The following is a 24,045-nucleotide window of genomic DNA, read 5'->3' on the forward strand; positions in this document are numbered from 1 at the left end:
ACCTTTGTTTGCACTGATAAGCACACTACAGAGGGCTAAGGAGGGATTCTATGTAGTGTATATGTGTAGCCCGGATTCCACCCTCACATCAAAGAGAATTGAGAATCCTGGAAGCCTAGAGAGTCCCTCTCACACCAACTGGTGCGAATACAGCTGACTGTACACAGCCAACACTATAGTGAAAGAAAATGGGGCTCAGGACAGATGACCCTGGGATGACAGCCACTCTCCTATACAAACAGAGGACACACTCCATGGTGTCACAAGAGGAGAAGGTGTGGCTCCTTCAAGCCACCTGGCTGTGCCCCATGGTACCAGCCAGAAGCTACAAGACAATGGAAGATAGATGGTCCCTTCCATGTGCTGGATCCTAAGCAGAGCACATGATACAAGGCCCTGGTAGAAACAGAAGTGCTCACCATCATGCTGTGAGCATCTCTTGCCAGCTCAGCAGCAGTCCAGATGACTGGGTGGAAGAGGATCCCTGCCAGAAAGCCTTCCTCCACCCACACCCCTCTCCATTAGTCCCATGGACTGGAGACACGCCCAAGCCCACACCTGAACATGAGCTCCACAGACATCTGCTTGGTCCCAACAAGGAGCTGCTTATGACCTTGAGGGTCCCATCTGTGGAGAAAGTTCTGGAGCAGGAGGGAAAAAGGGTGTAAGTACCCATGTGATACCAGCTTCAGAGCCCCCATTTCCCAGTCTGCAGTCACAGTACAGTCACTGTGGGGGACAGCCCAACCTGGACATCTGGATGCAGAGCCTGTGAGAGCCACACCCCTGAAACAGCAAGATGCCCAGCTTCACCCTTAAGCCAGCTTGGGGTCCTGAGAGCCCCACAGACCAGCAGAGCAAGCAGCTCAGAGGTCCCCAATCAGGCTGCCTTTAGCCTGTAGACTTGGCTAGCAGGGCTCACCCACCAAAACTCTCAACAACTCAGTAGGCAATCCCAGGTCTGGACAGGACAGGGACGGCTGGTACCTCCAGAAGAAGAGCCAGAAACAGGTTGATCCAGATAACAGAGGACACCAGCCACCATAGCACAAAATACACCATTGACCACCTGTGAAGGGCAAGGGGCCAGGACCCACTATGAGTGGGTTAAGATCACTCCAGCAAGACAAACAGCTACCATATACATCTGTGGGGCCTCCTCAGACCCTGTTGCTAAAGTATATAGTGCTATACAGTATATAGTGCTATATATAGTATATAGTGCAGTAATGTCCCATGACACCAGGGTTGGGAAATAAGCCAGAGCCACAGAGAAAGCCTAGTATGAGGTACAAGTTGGACTCAAACCCAGGTCCCCCTGCTGCGCTATGTTCTCTGAGCTCTGAGCAAATGAGCCACCTGACTGTTCCCCCAGGACTCTACCCCATAGAAATCCCCACACCCCAGGCAATCAATCATCTATTTCAAAACACACTTGCACACCAAGGTGCAGAAGCCTGGGGCCCTGGCTATCTCCCAGTGTAGCATGGATGAAGGCAAAGCCTGCCAGGAGATAGCTTGGACAGCCTTCCCTGGTCAGCAACTGGGTTGCTTCTCAGTCCAAGCCCTGGGTCTCTGGTGTAAGGCTCAGCTCACAGCCAGTACTGGGGCAGAGACTTACGGGCCTGCGTAGCGCTTATAGGCTTCCAGGATCACCTGCCAATTGTTCACCACCATCACGTTCCACAGTGTGATCAAAGCAGCCTACGGGGCAGCAAAGGTAGGGTCCAGGAGAGCCCCGAGACAAGGGAGAGGGGGAACCAGAGAACAGGGACTGGGACAAGGCAGAGGGGGAGTCCCAGGTGAGCTAGACCTGGAGACAAGGCAGAGGACTTACAGCAAAGTCGTCAAAGTTGTTGGGCCAGTAACCTAGCTGCTCAAAGCTTCCACATACAGCTGAGTTGTTGTCGGGAACCAGGCTGGAGACACAGTGGCCCTTGGTTAATGGCTGTAGCCAGGGGTCTGCACAGCTGAGCACTGCCCCATTTCCAGCCCAGCGTCAACTCAGACCCCAAGGAGAAAGACAAAAAGTGATGCCACTACCTACCCACACGGGGCGGGGGTGGGGTTGGGGGGTATATGTGTGACCCAAGGGGCTCCCATCCCCGAAACTCTGGGCTCCAATCCCACCCCAGCGACGTGTCAGCTTAGACCCTGGGTGGGAGGCTGTGCTCAGGACACCCAAAGCAAGACACCTACAAGAACCGTTTAGAAGGGAGGGCCCCCTGGCATGCCCTCAGTGCTCAGGTTAATGCCCTCAGGCACAGACAGCCCCTCACCTGCTGTTTCCAGGAGGCACGATGACACCTCGGAACAGGTTGATCCCGATCATGGCAAACACATAGTATGCCACCTATGGGGGAGGAGAGGAGGAGCCGATGTCAGTGCAGCCACAGGGCCAGGTTGGGGCCAAAGGGGGTGAGGCAGTGAGGCTTAGGGACACTTATGCCTTAAACATGGAGTCTGAAGAGGCCAGAAGCACCAGGCAGCTCCCCAGGTTCTCCAGCTGTAGGCCTGCTACCACAGAGGACAGGACAGGCCCTGTGGCCCCAATGGAAGCCCAGGCACATCTCAGCTTCTGTCTGACACACATGATTACAAGCCCTAAAGTATGTCTACAATAGAGTTTTCCCCAAACTCTCAAGCTTGGGCCCATGGGGGGCCAAGTTCCTCTCTGTTTCTCACTGTGGTACATGACCCAGGGGTCATGAGTTACCACAAGGGCCCTGGAACATAGTGGAGACAGTAACCCCAGGTCCTCTGTGGAAGGAAGGAGCCAACAACGTCTGGCATCCTAACATTGCTGTGGGCCTCCCTGCCAGAGCAGAAGCAGGCCAACCATACCCAAGTTGGACTCCACAGAGCCAGGCCACCCAGGCCACCACCAGAGCCCCAGGACTTACCACCAGGATCCCACCAAATGCCCTCAAGTTAGGGATTAGGCCCAGGATGGTGTTGGCTACCTCAGCCATTGGCTGTGGGTGAGAAGAGGATTCAGACTGACTCTTCCTGCCGCAGGACAACAGTGCTCTCTCTACACACACACACACACACACACACACACACACACACACACACACACACACACACACACACACACACACTTACCCTGACCAGTAGGGCAGAATGGACCAGTAAAGTACTCTATAGCCATCCACCCACATCTGGACACCCTTGGATACTCACCTCAAAGCTATCTATCTATATACCTATACACATTACTCCCTGTAGCCACTCATACACATCTATCCTGTACACATCTACACTCACCAAATGTACAAAGCCCACACACACACACACACACAAGTGTACATACACCAGACCCACACACATGCTCACATATTCCCCGAATATCCCCAGCTTCCTGTGGGTGCTTTGTCACAGGTCCCTTTGACAGAGCCCGGCATCCACACCCTGTGACCACCCTCTGCCTGCTAGCCCACTAAGACCTGGTTTGCACCTCTGTGACTTGGAGGCTAAAAAGAAATGGATGTCTGGGTTCTTGATCCAGGGGCCCCACCCCAGCAGCTTAAGAATGCCAAGGGGGTGAGGGTGGAGAGTGTGCTCCGAAGGGGCCCTAATGATGAATGTCCCAGGCCCAGACCGTGGTGGGGAGACACACCTTTATGTTGGGGATGATGCGCAGGAAGCGAAACACAATCAGTGTGTTCATCAGTCGTGTCATGTCCCAGAGCGACAGTGGGCCATACTGCTCTGGCTTCCTAGGAAGACACAGGAGGCACGTCAGGAAGTCCGGAGGAGCAGAGGGGTGAGGAGATGAGGCAGCAGGGGTGAACAGACAGCAATAGTCACTGTATGGACACCAGGCAGAAAAAGCTCCCAGGAGAAGGGGAGGCTGAGCCCAGCCATAACTCACGCCCAGGTCCCAGGCAGCCATTGCCACAGCTACTGTCCATCATACCTCCCAGCACAGCCACAGCCACAGCCACATCTCCCACAGCCACATCTCCCTCAGCCAGGGCCATACCTCCTGGAATAGCCCCATAACTTGAAGGCAGAGATGGTATTCACTGCCCAGGACCATGGCCTGTTGAGCTCAGTTCCTGAAGAACTGTTGAGAAGCTGTTCCTAACCCCAATCTATTCCCTGACCTTTGGCCCTGTCCCTTCACTGACCCTGTCTCATCTGAAGCCTATGACTCCTGACCTATCTCCTGACCCCATCCCCTATCCCATAGTCCAGTCCCGTTCCCCCAGTCCTACAGCTGCCACTCCACTCCAGCATCCCCACGGCTTCTCTGCACCCTCATTCCTATCTAAACATAAGCCTTCCTCACCCAAAATGTCACCCCCTCAATTCCTGAGGTGATGGGACAAAGCTTGAGAGGGGCTTGACTCACATCAGAAACAAGGTCACCGCTGTCACCTTGCTCCTGCCTGGCACAGGGGCAATCTGTCCCTGCCCATCTCCATGCCATCCCAGCAGGCTCCAGAGACAACTCTGCAGGCCAATGCTGGACCCCCAGCCCTCTGAAGCCTGTGTCATGAAGCAGTGCAGGGATCCGAAGTGGCCATAAGTGGTCCTGAGCCTGTGCTAGGCAAGCTCACAGGAATCTCTCACAGCAACCTTATGTGCCATCCTGCTACGGGCAGCCTCACCAACAAAGGCACAGGCACAAGTTGAGCTCAGTTCCTGAAGCTAGCACCACTGGCAGTGCCAAGAGTCCTGGGGCCTTACCCAGGAGTCTCTCCATACAGTGAGAATGGAGGCCCATGGGCTCAACCTGCCCTAACACCTCAGGAAGCCAGAGCCCCAGTGACACCATTTTATAAAAAGTGAACAGGCGCGGAGCGCAAGAGATGAGCCAAAGCCACACACTAGGCAGGTACTAGCAAAGAGATTGCCCCCTACTGCAGACCTGAGTTAGGCCTCATGTCCCACAGTGGAGATAATGGGGAAGAGGAGACTCAGCCACCTGTTAGACTCCCTTTCAGGGAACATAACCACTGCCCACCAGGTCACTGCAAAAGGGACTGTCTGAAGGAGGAATGGTGTCCATTTCTGCATGTCCCCCCTCATGCTGGGCAGACTCAGCCCACAGTCTAACAGCCTTACTGGTAGAGTGGGCCATGCCAGTGGCCAGGAAGCCCATGTGGGCCTCAAAATCTGTCACCTGGGCACAGTGAGGCAGATCACTGCCCAAGTTGGGTGCCCAGGTTCTCTGCAATCACATACCATCCTGAGTGCGGCAATCGGTATACAGCCAGGGTGCAAATCTCCGAAACCTGAACCACAGAGAGAGGGGGCATCGTCCAGCAGTGCCAGCCCAAGCGGCACCTCCAGCAGTGCCAGCCCAGGCAGCTTGCTACAGAATCCTAAGACTTGGGTCCATCATTTAGGCATGCAGTAGAACTCTGAGCTCTGGCCTGACCTCATACATCCAGATGTTAGACTTCTGCCAGCCACGATACTCTGGTTTCAGGATTCAGGACTTCATCATAGATGGACCAAAAGGTCTGACTCAAATAACTCTCTCTGTGCATGTCCCCAGGGGCGTATTGGCTCTCACAATGTCACTTGAGGTCACTGCTGTCATATCTACACCAAGTGTGAACCTCTCACTCCAAGCAAGTGGGGATTCCCAAGGGTATCTTGGGTGGCTGAGACCGCTAACACTCAGTTGCCCACACCAAGGTTGCACTGTGAACCAGTGGCATTGGAGGGTGGTGCCAAGGGCTGGTTAGTACTGATAGCTCTGGGTTCTGCTGGACCTCCCTCAGGATGAAAAGTGGCAGTCCAGCCCCTAAAACAGTCATAGACAACGGGGACCAAGTTCCTGTATTCCATCATGTACTTCACCGCAGGTCCCTCGAGCCAGGAGCCCCACTTACTCCTGGGTAGTCTACTATACTGTCTGATCTGTCTATGCTACACTATACAGCCAAAGGACCCAGGCAGAGCTGCCAGCCAGGCTCACAGAGCCGCTGGAAGCAGTTCCCTGGCTTGCATGGACTTTACCAGCAGGATGATGGTGAGGAGGCCATCAAACACATTGCTATGGTAGGACAGGTAGCCTGGCAGGCCCAGCGCGAACACCTTAAACAGCAGCTCCAGCAGGTAGTACAAGATGAAGATGTAGTCAAGAATCTGAAGAGGCAGAAAAGCCCAGAGCCAGCTTCACTTGCTGCATCCCCACGCTGGCCCCAGGACACCAAGGCCTATGATCAGAGTATCTTGTGCCCCCCCCCACCACCACCACCACCAACCTCCCCTGCTGCCCTTCCGCTCCCCTCACACACCACCCCCTCCCCCATCTAGGGCATTGCTAGCATTTCTGCTTCTTGTTCTGTCCTATCTCTGAGGTCCACACAGACCCCAAGGATGCACATCTGCACCTGACCTAGGCCTTCCAGGCCAACGAAGAAAAAGCACAGTCCAGGCAGCTCTTCCCGGGGGAACCTGAGCTTACAGAAGCTTCTCCCAAAGAGGACAGAGGGCTTGGGGTGGGAGCTCATCAAGGAAGATGGCCTCTCCCAGGAAGGAAACACAAGTAACTCTTCCTTTAAAGGAGGTCAAGTGGATGGGGATGGACACACACACACACACACACCCCAGAGCATAGGAAGGTTCATTCCACTCCCCAGCTATAACACTGTTCTATACTGAGATGTCAGACAGCCTCTGCTAAAACGCTGACAGACTCTAACCTGAGGACTGACAGAATGCTCAAAATTCCAAGTGAAAAGCCTCAATTCCCAAGGAACTTGACAGAACATGTTGATATCAGAGAAGAGATCGTTTTCTTCTTAGAGGCAAAGCTCAGAGCCTGAAGCCAGACAGCCCACAAGACCCAGTCAGTCTCTTCTCTCTACAGGACCCTCATCCCCACACCCCACTACACAGGGGCCCATGGAAGTCACTGTGTCCCCATCAGTCACTTTCTGCCTGTATAACCAGAGACTCCACCCCCGGGAGGGATCACTGCTCTGGCCAGCCACCCTGCCTCCATCCTGCTACTCCTCACTGCTCAGCCCCGGGCAGAGCTGATAGCTCCACAGGCCAACAGCCCCTGAGCTCACCCCCAGGACAAAGTCATCACGTTCCCCAGGCAGCAGGTCTGAGTCCAGCACCAGGAACACCTGCAAGCCAGAGTAGAGGACAGCTTAACCATGGTGGCCAGCTACAGTGCGAGGGATAATAGGGGAGGCTGGCTACAGGACACACCTTCACTGAGCTGGAAGGAGGGGTACAGGAGAGGGCCTCTCTCAGCCCCGCAGGGTGAGCCCCAACTCACACAAATAGACAAGAGGTTTCCCAGAGCGACGAGGTTCCCCAGGTAGTCGAAGTAGTGGTGGCTAAAGATGAACTGGGCAGTCTGCAGAAATGGAGACTGGTATTGGGGCTTCAGCGGGCGCTGCAAAGAGAATCCACACTCTTAGAGCCATGGCAAGGCACATGCCCTGCCTTTTGTTCTGGGATGACATGTTCCTGCCCTGCCCCATCTAGCCTCAGAAATAATCCTATACACAGAAGCAGTTTTATACGTGAGAGGCTGGTCACCATGACCTTTATAGCATATCACTATAATGATCTGAATGCCTACTGACCCGGGCGTAAACCATGTCACACGTCAGTCATTTGAGATGTATGCTTGAGGGGCTGGAAAGATTCATGGTTAAGAGGACAGGCTGCTTCTAGAGGACCCAGGTTCACACACAGTGGCTCACAACTATCTATACGTCTAGTCCCAGGCAATACAACACTCTCTTATGGCCTCTGCAGGCACCAGGCACACATGTGGTACAATGGAAGAAATACCCATACCTGTGTGCTTGGGAGCCAGAGAGCCAGAGAGATGGCTCAGTAGTTAAGAATACTTGCTGCTTCTGCAGAGGGTCGGGGTTCAGTTCCCAGCACCCACATGGGATTTCACAGCCATCTCTAACTCCAGTTCCAGGAGACCCAGTGCCCTCTTCTGACCTCCACAGGGAGCAGGCATGCAAGTGGTATACATACATATATGTAGATAAATCACTCATATACTTAAAATAAAAAATAAATCTTGAGCTGGAGAGACAGCTCATCAATTAAGAATATTTGCTGCTCTTTCAGAGGACCCCTGTTCAATACCCAGCACCCACATGACAGCTCACAAATTCTGCAACACCAGTTGTAAGGCATCTGATGCCCTTCCTGGCCTCTGCAGGTACTGTATACATATGGTACATAGCTATACATGCAGGCAAAACACTTAAAACACTTTAGAGGCTAGAGAAATGGCTCCGCGATTAAAAGCACATACTGTTCTTACAGAGGACCCAAGTTCAGTTCCCAGCAACCACATCTGACAGAGTGGGTCACAACCATTGGTAACTAGAGCTCAGAGAGATCTAATGTCAGATGCACATACATACATTAAGAATAAATCTTAATATTAAAAATCAAAAATCGGCCGGGCATGGTGGCGCACGCCTTTAATCCCAGCACTCGGGAGGCAGAGGCAGGCGGATTTCTGAGTTCGAGGCCAACCTGGTCTACAAAGTGAGCTCCAGGACAGCCAGGGCTATACAGAGAAACCCTGTCTCGAAAAACCAAAAAAAAAAAAAAAAATGTTCCTAGAGCTGGCTCACCAAGTGCTAGGGCAACTCAATAGCAAACACAGGTGCCCTGTGGCCAGTCAGAGTGGACAGTGCAGGGGGAAGGGGGATTGTGCAGCCTCACGAGACCCAGCATTTTCTGAGGCGCATTTGACACCAGCATGGAACATGGCTGCAACAGACTTATGCAGTGAACCACGAGGGAAGCCTGAGATCCCTATGAGTCCTCCCTGAGGTGACAGAAAGACCACTCCTACTGCCCCCAGCAGAGACTGTATGTTCCAATGAGAAAGCTGAACCGTTGACTTCTCTCAGTGACTGGCAAAGGCCACACTTCTGGTGACAGCTCACAGTGAAGAATGGCCACCAGAGGGGTGCAGGGAAGAGAGTTCATCAAGAATGGTTTATATGGGAAGATCCCAAACTTCATGAACTCCATGTCAGGTATAAGCTGATGCCTACAGCTACATGAGGTAATGTCCCGGAGAAAATGTGGGACACGTTGGATGGAGTGAATCCTCTGGGAAGGGTCCTCCACAAGCAGTCACTACTTCTCACTTGATGCACCAGCAACACCAGCCCACTGTGAATACAGTTCCTGTCAGCATGCAGCCATGCAGTCCTCCTGGTACCTAGAGTGGCAGCCTGACCTGCTGACATGTGAGCTAGTGTGCAGGGGCGGCCTGCCCAGAGGTCCCTAGGGACTCTGCATACCCTGGCCTCTGCTGCAGACAGCGTGTGGTATGGTTGCTCTCACTTGCCAATGGCCCACAGACCAGCACTGTCAGGCAGATCAGAGTCGGTCTCTTGTCAGAGGTCTGGGTCACACCTTCTTCACAGGAGTGTGAGCAACACTTCTCCACAGAGGCCTGCGTCTGGCTGGTCTCCTAAGGTCATCCTTGCTAGGACACTGTCCCTCAGCCCCAGAGCTCTTCTTCCTTTTCTACAGCAAGTCTTTCGTCACACCCGAGACTTCCTTGTAGGGAGGGGGCCCTGTTTACATTTCCTTTGTGGTTTCTGCCTGACTGGAAGCTCACTAACACCTTGGCTGAGAGAGGTTCAGCATCCCCATCATGTTCAGACTTAACTGAACGCATCCACACACGCCCGTGGAATTGAGCTGAATCTATCCTGCGCCACGTGACAGAGGATGCTTCTGGGGAAGGCAGAGAGCCTTCTCTCAGAGCTCTTCTCTCAGAGCTACAGCAGTTGCTACCCTTGCTGAAGGACCTTTTGGAAGCTTTACACTGTCTTCCCTGCACTTATCATGTACTTAGCTCATGTCTCAAAACACATGTTTAAGTTTCAGAACTTGGACCACCAGAAAGAGCACGCCCTGCAGAATAGATAAGTAGCTGGGGAAGCCAAACATGGTCATGCATGTCTTCAACTCCAACTCTCACAGGCAAACACTGTGAGTGTTTGAAGCCAACCAGGGCTGCAGATTGAATTCATGGACAGCTATGGCTACATAGAAAGACCCTGTCTCAAAGAATCCAAAAAGTAGCTGGGAAAGGGAGGCAAAGAAGGGATATAGCTCAGGGGCTAGACTATTCCCAGCCTGAGCTTACTCTAATCGGCTTCGATTGACAGACACAGTCCATATGTCCTTCCTCTGCTGCAGCATGGCAGGATGTGTGTACCCCTCCCTCCCTCCCTGTCTCCATCTCCCTCTCTCTCTTCCCCAGAGGCTGGCAAGCAGCAGCCCAGGGAGAACCTTGGCAGTCCAGCAGGCACTACTGGATAACTGCTCTCTTGCCCAGGTCTGACTGTACCTGGGAAAGGCACACCTAGCCCACGTGACTTCCAAGAGCAGCCTCCTGAGGCAGCAGACCTCCTACCCAGACTGGGAACCATCAACCCACAGTAGAGCCTCCCCAGTCCTGTGAGGATCATCTGTAATCACTGCAGCCTGCGACCAACAGCAACATCTGTCCCAAGTCGGAGGACCCTCTGACACCTCAAAGTCCACCTAGTCCAAGCAGAGGGCTGATGGCAGAACAGATAGAGTCCCCTGCTAACGTATCACTGTCATCAGACTCCTGTGCCCAATGTGGGGGTAGAAGTGACACTCCCAAAGACAACAGCAACAAATGCATGCCTCCAGAAGGCCTTAGGGGGTCTGAGAAAAACATGGTTTAAAGACAGCCACCTGTGATGGGGAACTGAGGCTGCATAAGCTGACAACTGTCCCAGAGCAGCTGACAGGGCGATCTGATCACTGTCACCAGAATTCCCACACTCAACCCCACCCCTTCAGAATGAGATGCATTTGGCATTTGTAGACTGTCTTTTCCAGAGGTGGTGGCTGTGTGAAGGTGGGGGGTGTTTTCTTCCCCATGCCTATGTCCTTGTAAGAAGGTTTGGGGACATACACACAGATAAGGACTATATGCAAACAAAGGGAGAAGCTACAGTGGGCCAGCCACAAGGAGAGGTGTTGGGAGGGGCTGGGACTGTGATATCTCCAGATCTTAGGTTTTCGGCCTAGGACATGAGACATTAAATGTCAATTTCTGTGGCTATGTGGCTCATCCTCTACGGCAGGATGAGCATCTGGGTCACACAGCAGTGAAACTGTCAAGGCTTCAAGCAGTAGGACACATCTGACCCCATCTCTGTCTGTCCCCACTCAGGACTCCGCTTGGTCCTCTCAGGGCTGGCTGGTGGAAACAGCAGTCCCTCTGCCTGCCTGAGATACTGAGTCATGCCTGGCAAGGCTACTCGCTCCAGAAACCCACATTGGAACATGCAGGCATTTTTGTCCTCTGGCTGGGCCTGAAATGGAAGCTAAAAGCCCCAGGGGACTGTCCAGAATGAGAGGCAAAGACCTTGGAGAAAGCCAGTCTTAGACCTCCCAGGGGAATGGTCAGAGGAGTTTGTCTAAGACAGAGAAATGCTGTGGAATGTTCTGGGTCAGGCTTGCCCAAGCCATTTCTCTGAATAGTAAATGTCTTCATCTAACAAATTCTCTAGCCAAAGGATTCCCATTGCCAATCCCAGGGACTGGGGATTCAGGGCGAGCAAGTCCTGGCAGAGGTCTTTAGAAACACCACTAGTCTTTGTGGCCCCATGCTAGGCAGATGGCACAGGCCAGACCTACTTACCTCTTTGGCCAAACCTTTGTCAACCTCATCGAAGAGTTTCTGGAACTCATCAGCCAGCATTGGGCGGCCTTCATAGGACTGCACCTTCTGTAGAAGGAAGGCCAGGTTGGCCACTGGCAATGAGGAAGGGATGTCTGAGCCCCTCCCGACCATCAGCGGCAAGCACTGGACTGACGACCCACCCGACCGGAGCTGGGGAAGGCCCAGGGAGAGCAGCAACCTGCATAATGGCTTGTTTGTGGGTTTTGTTCAGCTGCGTTTTCTGAAGCACTGGCAGGAAGGTCTCAGGATTCACCCCAACTCTGTGGCAAAGAAACCCCAGCCTGGTGAGCAACATCTAATGCCAGTTCCTCCTGCCTGAGTTCGGCTATGTATCCACCCTGCTGCATGGAAAAGGAGCCTCCGTGAGCTTCCATCATGAGCTGAAGTACCTTATAGGCCCCATCTAAGGTCCTTAAAGAGGGACCAGAACCTCCCCAGAAGCACACCAGAGCTGTCTGCCCTTCTTTCTCTGCCCACCTGGTGGGGTGGATGCCTACCTGAGACACAAGTGGGCTAACAGGAAAGAACAAACAGGATAATGGAAGCACTGAGGGCTTGGTAGCCCATACAGCTCCCGGTGGAATATCCAGTCTGGCGCCGGCCAGCAGGGGCTGCTTAGGAAATGAGCTAATGAGCACCCTGCTCCCCTTCCCAGAAGCAAAAGACCATATTGTCATGGGAGAGGACTCCACCCGACACTCACAACTCAGGGGTGGTTCCAGCTGGCCCGGCCCTGGAGGCGAGGACTTCGTAGGCTGCACGGGCCCCCAGTCGCCGCCGGAACAGTGAGGTCTGTAGAGATTTCTATAAAGAGGATAGTTCTGAACAACCAACTCTGGCATTCCTCACACATGGCTTGATCTCTACCCACACTGACCCAAGGAGTGGGCTAAGGGGGAGCCTGGGAGGCTCCAAGAGAGGCTGTGAAGGAGCCCCTCACTCCTTAGGCATCAAAGGACAGTCACACCACTAGAGGGGACAGTTCTCAAAGGAGGAAGCCCAGTGGCCCTTTAATACAGTTTCTCATGTTGTGATGACCCCCAACCATAAAATTACTTTCATTAGGAACTTTAATGTAAATATATGATATGCAGGATAACTGATATGCACTCCCTTCAAAAAGGTCGTTCATCACCCCCAAGGGGTCGTGACCCATAGGTTAAGAACAACTGCTCTAAGGTCTACATTTCCTCTCTGTGTATTTAGGAGGTATAACAGACACCCCAGAAGTTGCGGTCTCTAGGTGTTTTCCTCTTGGGTATGGAAGGGCAGGGAAGGAAACCCTGGGTAACCATGGCAACACCTGTGCTACTGAAACAGCCCATAGCAGAGACAGTGTTTCTGAACTGGTCCACAGAAGATGGCAACTGGCTTCCCCTCCCACCAGGGTCAGTAGACTCAAGGCCTACTTTGCCTGGCCTCTGAGGCTAGCTCTGGCATAGCCCCACAGTGACACAGGGTGGCTCACCATTAGGTAGCCACGGAACTGATTATAGATGATGGCTGTCAGCAGGTTCATCAGAAACAAGCTTCCTGTGAAAGGAAACAAACAAAAAACAAAACAATAGAACTGACCAGAGGACAGTGGAGCAGAGCCTGAAGCAGCCAAGGACCACAACTGTCCCCAGGCTCAAAGGTCTCAGCAAGCCTGGGTACAATGGCTAGGAGCACGGGATGACTGACCACAGTCAAGTTCACAGAGTTCCCTTCTGCCTCACAGCAGGGGACACACCCAACCTCCAGACTCCTGCATCCTTGTCCATCAACGGGGTGAGGTGGGGTGAGGTCAAGCATACCTAGCCACTGATAGATCAGACAGGGCCATCAAGGGTCACATGTCACCAAGGGGAGAGTGGGGAGGGCATGCTAAGATGAAGCTGGGGTGGGGAGCACACTGAGATGAAGTCATAGGTGTTCAACCTGAGATGAAGCCCTAAGTTGGGAGCATGCTGAGGTGAAGCTACAGGAAGACGGGCTGAGGTGAAATTACAGGATGGGGATATACTCTCTGAGAGGTCAGGTGAAGGTAAAGGTCTGGGGGATGAGAGAAAGCTAGAAGATGAGAACAGGCCAAGGTCCAGTTAAAGGGAGTTGGGGAGGGGAAATTCCAGGGTGAGAGTAGACTGAGGCAAAGTTACAGAAGCAAGCCTAGGAGAGTTAGAAAGCAGGGACCAGCTACAGCCAGCCACTCCTGAACATGGGGATCCTGTCATGCATGGGTGAGCGCTGCCCAGTGGCACACAATCCCACAGGCACTTACCTATCAAGGTGAAGACTATGAAGAAGAGAGCAAAGGCCCGGTTCTGAGTATACGCAGGGATCATCACTGAGACAAAGAAAGAATCTGAGATTAAACATACGCTGCAGCCGCTGACCCCGGTTCCATTCTGACCCCTCCTCACCAGACCTCACAGAGCAACTGAGAACTTCCTGTTCAAAGTCCAACCTCAAACCCTTACAGTACTGCCTGGGATACCTTCCCTGGTGGGCCTCCCTGTGACCACGCCCCAAAGCCACACAGCTCTCCTACAGTGGCTGGCTCGGGGTAAGGCTAAACAGCACTTCTGGGTTGGGAATCCCAAGCTGCCCTAGAGATAGGTCACCAAGGTTGTGAGAAGACCTAAGACCAGGGTAAATGGCATAGCCACAGTGGCTGGGCCACAGCAGAGCTCAGAAGGACTGTAGGCTTGCCATCCTGGCACGGCCCATGTGAGAAGAGTTGGGAGGACCTGGTAGCACCCAACCATGGCCTGCTAAGACCAGGAAGCTCTCACACTTGATGCTCCTGAATGGCGAGCACCTCACAGCAGGCCCAGGCAGTGAGCGGGAGTGTAGCTAAGCCCCAAAGAGGTCACCATAGGAACTGCTGACTAACATCACATCACCACAAACTACCAGACACTTTCAGTTTCTCCAAGGAAAAAAGTGACATGATAAAGGGAATGAAGAAAGAAAGAAGGGACTGGAAGGGACCAAAACTGCCAAAGGGTGAGGGGAAAGGCATGGAGTGGGAAGCTAGTATCATATCCCCATACTAATGAAAAGGGCTCACACACTCAAGCCAAACCACAACTCAGCCTCCCCACCGGCCATCCCAGGCCAGGTTCCCTGCCCCTCCCAGCCCCCACACGCACCATCAGGGTTGTTGGAAGTCGTCAGCAGCACTAGGAGTGAGGTCAGTGCTTCTGGAAGGTTCCGGAAGTAGGCCAGCCTCTCCTGGTCCTGTGCTTCATCCTGAGAGCAGATGAGGTAGCCATCTGGACCTATGTCTCCCAGCTGAGGTCTTAATATAATGCAGCTCCATTCAGTCCCTCAGCCAGGACCATCCACAGAGCAAGGGGTGGGGTCAGCACCCTCTATCTGTCTATTACTTCCCAGCAGGCTCTGCTGTACTCACCACTAGACAGGTCAGGACTCTGGGCCTGCAGGCATCTAAGCAGGCTTACCACCATAATGGCCTATTCAGAACCCAGTAAAACCCTGAGCCAGCCTAGCGGAGCACAGCAGCCTGGCAGCCAAGCAACCATAGGAGGGACCAGCCAGACTCCTTGGCTGGCACTTGTCAGACATTGTGTGCACAGTGAGGAAGAGCCAGGGGGCAGGGCAGGCAAAGACCCAGACTGGAAAGTATGGCCTCAAGAAGGCTGCCACACTGGGTATTTCTAGTGATGTGGGATGGGACTCCTGGGAGAGACCTCACTGCTCCTGAAGCAGAGGCCCTTGGAACTCAGAGGCCTTATCCACACAGCTGTGCCTTACCATAGCAGACAGCAGGGTAGCCATGCCTGGGCTCCCACCCTCTGACCTTCCTGCAGAGTCCTGACATGGTGCTTAGCAAACTTGGGCAGTGCATCTGCCCAAAAGAAACCTCAGCTCCAGAATCCTGAACTCAGTGTTATCCCTGGAGCCACCCTGTGCCTACCCAGCCAGAATGTGGACAGCAATGTAAACAGCAGACAGTGACACACAGAAAGCAGACTGCATGCACCTGCCTCAGTTTACAGACAAGGACACTGAGGCTTAAGGGCGATGAGAGGCCTCCAAAGCAGGAGCCCCAGGCCTGACCCATCTCCCAGCAGGTCTCTTGCAACACCCTAAAAAAAAAATTCTACTGCTTCCACAGGCTGTGTGGGCTCTTCTGAGCCATGAGCCTGTGGCAGCAGAGGGAGCCCTGGGTTCCCACCCAGCCCACTGTCAACACATCGTCACAGCCCTGATGACACAGTCTGTGAGATGGGAATGAAGCACTGTGTAATCACATGCCAAACTCCAGCTCCAATGTGGTGAGCAGGATGCGGATAGCAAGCAGGCTAGCTATAGGCAACACCTACAGAAGGGGCTCAGACAAGGTGGGGTGCTGCGTCCTCAGAGGGCACAAGTCTGGAGACCCCAAGCTGGGCCTGGACATGCAACAGGCTCTCAACCTGTTCCCCAGGCCAGGGTGGCAAGGTTGGAAATGAACAAGGAACTCAGCATGGGTCAGTCCTCACAGCCTCCCAATGATGACAGAGGTCAGGCGATGAGACCTTGTCAAGATCGTGGCGGAATGTCGCCCTCAATTACACAAGCCTCATCCTGCTCAGCCTGGTTCCCCTTCAAAGGGCAGAAACCTAGTCTGCAGGAGGAACTTTCCAGTAGCTCTGGATATAGCACAACTGTGAGAGATCCACACACTCATCTTGAGGCTGAGGCTATGGCCACTGCTGGCTCCACTCTGCCTGCTTAACCCAGGTTCTGAGAAAGAGCAGTGCCATGGTCATGGGAAGTCACACCGAGGTCTCAAGGGTGTGGCAAGCGGTTCAACCACTGCCCCTACCCCCCTACAGATATGCATACATAGACCCAAATACTCAGTGGATACATCATGGAGACACCTATAAACACAAACATAGAGACACCACACAAAGACATGGAAATAAAGACAGAGACAGACATGGAGACACATCCAGACATGCACACAGAGATATACCCATCTACAGACATCAAGGCATATCCAAGACATGCACACAGACAGACACACTCAGATATATAGAGAGAGACACAAAAACACTCATACATATACATGGAGACACATCCAGACACAGACTAATGCATAGACATGTATACTCACATACAGACACTGAGACTATCTATCTTTTCTTCCCCCATCCTGGCAGCACAGCTTGATTATGTCACCTCACTCTCAGGAAACCCAGCCATGACCACACTTGCTGTACCCCACAGCAGATGCAGAGATAGAGGATGGCCCAGGCTGGAGGACAGTGACCTGGCCTGGACATAGCCCTTAAACGTGAGGAGAGACAGAACCTAAAGAGGGACAATCAAGGAAGATGTCCCCACAGATGGGCAGGTGGACACCTCCCCATGGCGATAAGTTCTAGGGTTTCAGCCAGAGTCAGCGGCCAGGAATTCAGGCAAGGATTGCTGGGGCTTGGAACAAGCGCCAGGAGGGCAGCCCTGGCTGAGGAACCTTCAAGCCACCGTCAGTGAAGGAACCCTCCTGCATGGAGGAGGCAGCCAGCTCAGAAAACAGGGTGGACAAAGGCGCCAGCAATGGGAAGACAGGCCCTGGGCTTAAGCGGGGTCATGACACACTTCCTGGTCTGTTACAGGTGGCTACTCGGGCTACTTGAGAGCAGGCAGGCCTGTGAGCCCCACCTCCAGCCAAGGTCACACTTACCTTCTCACCAATGGTGAACAGCAGCATCCCAATGATGGTGAAGAGACACAGGTGGATGGCCAGCAGCAGCCCGACACTGCGGAAAGACAGTGCTTAGCACAACACAGCACAGGCCACACCCCAGAGAGGTAGGACATCATCCTGCCCATGGCCTCAAGCATGGGCACAGGGTCCCCTCCTCTCCTGAGGATTTTCAGCCCTGGGACAGGGACCTGAAGCCACGCCTACCCCTGCTGACTTCTCTATTTGTGGTAGGACACAACCCCAGGGACATGCCATGGACCAGGACACAGAGGACAGAGGTCACTTCCATCCTTTTGGGCTGGACAGCAGGAAGTCACCCAAGTGGCCTACCAGGAAAGGGACTGGAGGCAGACGGAGGGCATGGGTGACATTTTCACTGGCCGGAGCCAAGGGGGCTTAGGAGGGATCTGGGGAGTTGAAGGCTCCAAGAGCTGCAGGGCTTCCGGGCCAGCATAGCTTCACACAGTGTAAGAGGAAGCTGAACTGAAGCTGTACAGACAACCATGGAGAAACAAGTCAGAAACGAGCCATCTGGATTAGGCATGGGAGGTCTGAGTCTGTAATGTCTGAACAAGTCTGATCAGGATCCCAAACACTGCCCGCTGACCCCTGAAGGATGCTGGACTGGGAGTATCCAGAGGGCTGCCTGGAGAAGAATTTTAATTCAGCAACATGGCTCCTCTGGCTGGAATGCAGACACACCCTTAACACACACCTTTAATCCTAAACAATGTCCGTAAACTTAGTTTATAGAAGGAAGCAGTCATGTTTGAAAGTGACATCTAATTAATTAAGGGGTAGATAAAGTGATGAATCTGAGAAAGATTTGACAGAATGAATCAGGATATGCCCAACTCTCATGGGAAGACACAGGAGAGGCGGGTTAAAGGTGGATCAGGGAGAGAATAGAGTCAGTCAGTGCAGTGAGTGCAGTGTAGTGGAGCTGAGCTCACTCAGTCAGCTGGGGATCAGTGCAGTGCAGTACAGTGGAGCTGAGCTCACTCAGTCAGCTGGGGATCAGTGCAGTGCAATGCAGTGGAGCTGAGCTCACTCAGTCAGCTGGGGGGCAGTGCAGTGCAGTGCAGTGGAGCTGAACTCACTCAGTCAGCTGGGGGGCAGTGCAGTGCAGTGCATTGGAGCTGAGCTCACTCAGTCAGCTGGGGGTCAGGGCAGTGCAGTGCAGTGCCATGCGGTGGAGCTGAGTTCCTTTGTGAGTTCATGCCATTCAGTGCAGATCAGCAGGGGCAATTGAAGCCAGATAATAAGGAGCCAGAAGATTAGAACAAATTACCAGAGTTAGTTTGAAGCCAAGCAATGTTATTCAGTGAGAAGCTGAGAGAAGCAAGGTTGAATCAGTCAGCTTGGAGAAGAGTTTGAATCAGAACAGCTGAGTTGAACCAGCTTGAGTTCAGAAAGAACTAGAAAGTATGAGCTTATTCAGCGGTAAGCCTCTGACATGACAATTACATCAAGTGAATAAAAGCTACTTTTTCAGCTGCCCCAACCATACCCATCCTCTGGACTGGCCTGGCTTGCAGCTTCCAGGCCCCGTGCTCACCTGGCCATTTCTGGTAGCGACCACCGTATACACTTCAGGGTCTTCTTCATCATGGAGGAATTCTGCAGCAGGAAGAAGGGGCGGAGCAGCCGGCGCATCCGCAGGGGCTAAAGACAACAATAGGAAACTGTGCACTGGGCCAGGACCATTCATATCTTTCTTCCAGGGATTCCAGAACCTGGAGAAGGAAGTAGTCCCTGTCCACCACTCCAGCCATCCTGAGCCCAAGGGTTACACTGTTGACAGCTCACGGCCTTTCTCGTACCTTGGCCTAATGCCTCCCTAATCACTACTCACTGTCCTGGCTTCCTGTCCATCATAGCACCTGTCAGATTGATATTATCTATTGGAAGCCTCTTTCTAGCACCTGGTGTAAGGGCATACCAACACCAACACATGACAGGCTCCTAAGGGACCCTTCTGAGGGTTTGTTGGTCCTCCTAGGCTGTGCTCATACAGAAGAACCCCAGAACAGCCAGAAACAGATTGAGCAGGCAACAGGAATGGCAACAACCAGAAAAGTGCTCAGGGCTCTGGCCCAACTCCAGATGCCCTGCCTGGCTCTCATGACTGAGAGATCAGTGCCCTCAGCTCCCCAGAACACCATATACCACCCACAGTAGCAGCCCAGAATCCCAAGGTTCCCTAGCCCTCCTGACAGTCATTATCCCTCCAGGAGCCTGGACCACTTCCTGCCTGACACACAGGGACATAACAACTACTTATAGTCCTGCTGGCTGCTTGGGCCTATCAGTGCACAGACTAAGGATGAGAGAAGGTACATCCATGTGACTATCTCCAAGGCTGTCCACATACCACATTGAGAATCACAGCCCAAATCTCAGAGTGGAGGTAAGCACCCAGGCAGGGGTGGGGAGGTGTCACAAGCACCAGGGCCTGGCAGACCCCGTGTCACTCCGTCAGGAGGACTTCACTGGATAGGAACCAAAGCTGCACCCCAGGAGTCTGGTCTTCCCCATCAAGACACCTAGCACCTGTGGAGTGCTTCAAGAGGGTCCTGCTAGCTGCAGAGGTTCTGGGTGACATAGCAACCTAATCAGAGATAGACTTCTTGTGGCATGACATCCTTAGGTAAAAAAGTCCCTCAGAGAGAGGTGGCAGGCAGGGGTCCTGCTAACTGGACCTGATTCCTGAGAGCAGAAAGTGTTATGCAGAGATGTGGAGGATTGGGAACAAGGGATTTGGAAGACGTACATGGACAGGCCCCTCCAAACAGGCACAGAATGCTTGGGGCCCAGAAGTGTTTAATCAGCATATCAACTCAGTGGGTCCTACAAATGCTGAGCCTCTGACCTCAGCTACACACGACATGGCCACCAGGACAGGAGTAAAGGCTCTAACTGGGGCCAACGACACATTCACCATGCAGAATCAGAGCCCAGCACAAGGCCCTACATGACCCCTGGTGACAAACAGCACCGTGTCCTCTCCACGTAGCCATGTTCCATCCTGCTGTCCACAGTGTCTCGTCACGCACCACTGCCCTGGAACTTGGAAATGACTCAGTGAGCAATTCCCACCACCTCAGAAGGCAGAGGAACCTTCATGTAGGGAGGCCGTCAGATCTGAGGCCTGCAGGAAGGGTCTCACTTTTTTACTGTTCCCACATGCTAGGCTCTATTAGTCTGGAAGTATCCATTTCCAAAGGCAGAGGCCACCAAGGACACACACTGGCCCCACCAAGTGGGATCCAAACTTGTCTAAAGGGAGAATACCCAAGTTCAGAAGACAGGACAGGGCACTAAGGGACCTCTAGGGAAGACTCCGGCTGTGAAGAGTGACTCAGCTGTAGAACATGTGACCAGTGTGCACAAGACCCATAGGCCCTGGCAAGGGATGACACAACATTCTTGTATTTAAAAAAGCAAAGAGAGGCAGGCGGATTTCTGAGTTCAAGGCCAGCCTGGTCTACAAAATGAGTTCCAGGACAGCCAGGGCTATAGAGAAACCCGGTCTTGAAAAAACAAACAAACAAAAAAAACAAACAAACAAAAAAAAAAGCAAAGAACAAACAACAATAACAACAACAAAAACAAACCAAAACCAGGCAGAGGACCCACATCTAGGGGTAAAGGTCTTGGTCACCATGACAAACCTAGCCAGCTAACAAGGCACAGGGACAGCAGCGGGCTATAAGGGATGTTATAAAAACTAGTTAGACAGCAGGACTGCTCTGTGGCTGTGACTCATTCACTGGATAGACTCTGTTTTGTGCATCTTGAGAGCCTCTTTCCCTTGTCTGTCTCCCTGGCACTACACAAGCATCCTTGGTGCAGGTATGGTTGGTGGCCAGCCGAGAGACCCTTAGGAAGCATGAGTAAGAAATGATGGCTATACAACCATTCTCTTCCTCTTCCAGGAAGGCATGGGCACTTCTTCCTCAATCAGAAGAGGAGCTGCACCTTACACGAGAGGTGCACCTTACACTGTCCTGAGTGGACATAGGAGATAAAGACATCAAACAGCATGGAACGATGCCTCCATCTCCCGTCAGCCTCTGCTGGGTCCCACCACCCATGCATCCCCAGCAGCTCCCAGTCGGGTCTAGGGGAGGCTACAGGCTGGTGATAAGAGAGAGCTATACATCACTGGCTGTCCTTACCAGACAGGACCAACCCAGAGGGCAGAGGACAAGCCAGCTCTGCAGCTTCTCTAGGGCCCCAAGTGTTACTTCCCATCACCCTTCTGGGTTCCACTAAGTCCCCTGCACTACTGTTAGACCCTCTATTCAATTCCCACCAGTGCACCCACCTTCCCAGCATACCCTAGCAGATCTGTGAAGGCCAAACCAACCTGTTCCTGCCTCTCTGCCCATTACTACCTCCCAAGGTTCTGAGTGCTTTTGAGGAAGCATGGCATTGTGGTCAGAGCTGTCACAGTGGATGAAGCTTGCTTACTGCTGAGCTCAAACAGCTCTGGATGTGAAACACACACAGTATGCCTAGGACACCTCTCTTCTACGGGACCCCAGGAGAGTTCACTGAACCTGAAGGACCAGGAGTCCCAATGACTTGGACCCTGCTTCTTGCTCCTCTCACCAATGGGACACCACAGAGGAAAGCTTGGCCTTCAAGCCACAGCCGCTTTCCTGCTGTGAGGGCAGGATCCCTACTAAAGGGAAACCAAAGCCCTCCAGGATATGAACTTATGGCCGCAGAGGCTTCAGCTGCATCTGCCTGTCACACCCACAATGCTGCCTCCGTCTCAGAGCCCACATACCACCTACCTCCTCACAAGCAAGGCTCAGCGAAACGATCCAGTCCACCACAGACACAACCAGCACCATAAAGTAGGCCAGCAGCCACAGGTTCTGCTGCAACTGGGCCTGCCCAACCAAGTAGCCCTAAAAGAGATGGGAGGGGTGAACAGCAAGCCAGGCAGACATGGGCCTGCAGCCAGGCAGAAGGCATCCATCTATACACACACAAGGGTGTATACACAGAGTGAGGAGTTCCAACAGTCCGGTCCCCACGCACTACTGGTGGGGAGCCTAGTGTGGAGCAGGGGTCAGGAAGCATGCATTCATGCCAAGGCAGCTTGGGACCTCAGGGGTGGCATTTGGCCTCTCTGGTCTGGTTCCTCATTGGTGACAGGGGTTCCCATTAGCTTTGTCTATCTAAGCCACCTGGGTAGTTCATATATAAGCAGGAGAGCATTCCAAAAGACAGGAGGATAGACAGGAGGATAAACAGGAGGATAAACAGGACACGTGCTGGGTGAGTTTGGCAGCTACTCCAGGAAGTCAATCCAGGAGATGGGGTCCTGCCCATCCTGCTCTCCTGATGTCCCACCATCACACCTGCCTCCAGAGGTCAAGGCCCGTAGATAAAATCATTTGATCTCTTTCACCTGGAGAATACACACATGCACCGGCCATTCTGACCAGTGAATACCAAGTTCTTACCAGTTAAAACCCAGAGCTACCCATCATATCATGGGCAAAGATAGAGATGAGAAACTGCCTTGAGCCTGCTGATGTCACACACACACACACACACACACACACACACACACACACAGAGAGAGAGAGAGAGAGAGAGAGAGAGAGAGAGAGAGAGAGAGAGAGGGAGGGAGGGAGGGAGAGGGAGGAGTGGGAGGACGAGCATTCAGTTATATGCCTCAGCCCATACATTCACTTGGGGCTACAGAGCAGATGTCAGACAGTAGTGCCACCCAACAGACAGGCCATAGGAAGCAGCAAAGGGAATCCAGGACCCAGGCCAAAGGCTGGCAAAGCTACAGACACTACAGTACTACAGGCAACCCACAAGCTGCACTAGGAGAGTCACCTCCATCACCAGAAGAATCTTCCCACGCATAGAATCCAGTCAGACACACAGCAATTCTATGTGAGGGAGACACACCACCCATAGTACATCTAACCCCTCTACTCTTTAGGGATGATAGCAAGGTGAGCTATGAGGAGAGACCGCCCACAGTTTCATGCAGCTAGAGTCTCCTCTCACGAAGACCAGACCTCCAACAGCCCCCAGGCTGGAACAGTCCAGATCCAGCTTCCACACAGGGTCGAGATGTGGGAAAGAACCCGGGCCCGGATCAAGGAAGTAAGTACAGGAGCTTGTTCCTAAGCCTAAATGTCTAAGTTTGATCCCCAGAAACCACAGGGTAAATAGAGAGAAATGACTCCCCCAAGTGGTCCTTAGTGCACCTGAGTGTGTGCATATCTGCACACATACACACACAAACAGATATAAGCAAACTAAGACAGCACACACACACACACAGGCTTTTGTTCAAAGCGCCAAAGCTCACTAGCAACCACACAACGAAAGCTCTGGCATCCAGACGATACCAAGAGCTCTGTGGGTAGCACCTGTGTACCACACACCTCACCTTCACAGAGAGGTCAACCAGGAAGGCAAGCAAGCAGAACGCCTCGATCGTCTCGGTCAGGCCACAGGGCGGCTGCCAGGGCTGGGAACGGTAGCGCACATCTGCAGTCTTTGTGAAGGAAGATGGGACCTCCACAAAAGCCAAGATCAGGATCAGGAAAATGATGAAGCCCAGCACACTGGGAAAGAGGTAAACAGTCAG

General features: G+C 53.0%; 1 protein-coding gene across 31 annotated transcripts in view; it reads right to left on the reverse strand.

Moving 5' to 3' along the window:
- Tpcn2 (two pore segment channel 2) overlaps positions 1–24,045 on the reverse strand; it is a 102,379-nt gene that overhangs the window by 73,260 nt on the left and 5,074 nt on the right. For 6 of the 31 annotated variants that reach the window (XR_001785546.1, XR_001785545.1, XR_001785544.1 and 3 more), the window contains exons 4-24: positions 23,845–24,022; positions 22,217–22,333; positions 18,970–19,076; positions 17,388–17,463; positions 14,842–14,941; positions 13,968–14,033; positions 13,176–13,240; positions 12,411–12,511; positions 12,205–12,318; positions 11,886–11,967; positions 11,666–11,752; positions 7,256–7,375; positions 7,041–7,100; positions 5,980–6,108; positions 5,197–5,246; positions 3,623–3,722; positions 2,904–2,975; positions 2,280–2,353; positions 1,838–1,919; positions 1,622–1,704; positions 988–1,069 (exon numbers count right to left, since the gene is read on the reverse strand). Coding sequence is in view for 8 of the 31 variants with exons in the window: in XM_006508613.3 (XP_006508676.1) it covers positions 559–641; positions 988–1,069; positions 1,622–1,704; positions 1,838–1,919; positions 2,280–2,353; positions 2,904–2,975; positions 3,623–3,722; positions 5,197–5,246; positions 5,980–6,108; positions 7,041–7,100; positions 7,256–7,375; positions 11,666–11,752; positions 11,886–11,967; positions 12,205–12,318; positions 12,411–12,511; positions 13,176–13,240; positions 13,968–14,033; positions 14,842–14,941; positions 17,388–17,463; positions 18,970–19,076; positions 22,217–22,333; positions 23,845–24,022 (2,028 nt within the window). In the remaining 23 variants the exon portion in view is untranslated. Of the gene's footprint in view, positions 1–419; positions 642–987; positions 1,070–1,621; positions 1,705–1,837; positions 1,920–2,279; positions 2,354–2,903; positions 2,976–3,622; positions 3,723–5,196; positions 5,247–5,979; positions 6,109–6,668; positions 6,788–7,040; positions 7,101–7,255; positions 7,376–11,665; positions 11,753–11,847; positions 11,968–12,017; positions 12,049–12,204; positions 12,319–12,410; positions 12,512–13,175; positions 13,241–13,967; positions 14,034–14,841; positions 14,991–17,387; positions 17,464–18,969; positions 19,148–22,216; positions 22,334–23,844; positions 24,023–24,045 lie in introns of those variants that run through there. The other 25 variants (XR_870039.3, XR_870040.3, XR_870041.3 and 22 more) reach the window with 20 other exon arrangements.

Source organism: Mus musculus, chromosome 7 (assembly GCF_000001635.26).
Source record: "Mus musculus strain C57BL/6J chromosome 7, GRCm38.p6 C57BL/6J".
Lineage (NCBI taxonomy): Eukaryota > Metazoa > Chordata > Mammalia > Rodentia > Muridae > Mus > Mus musculus.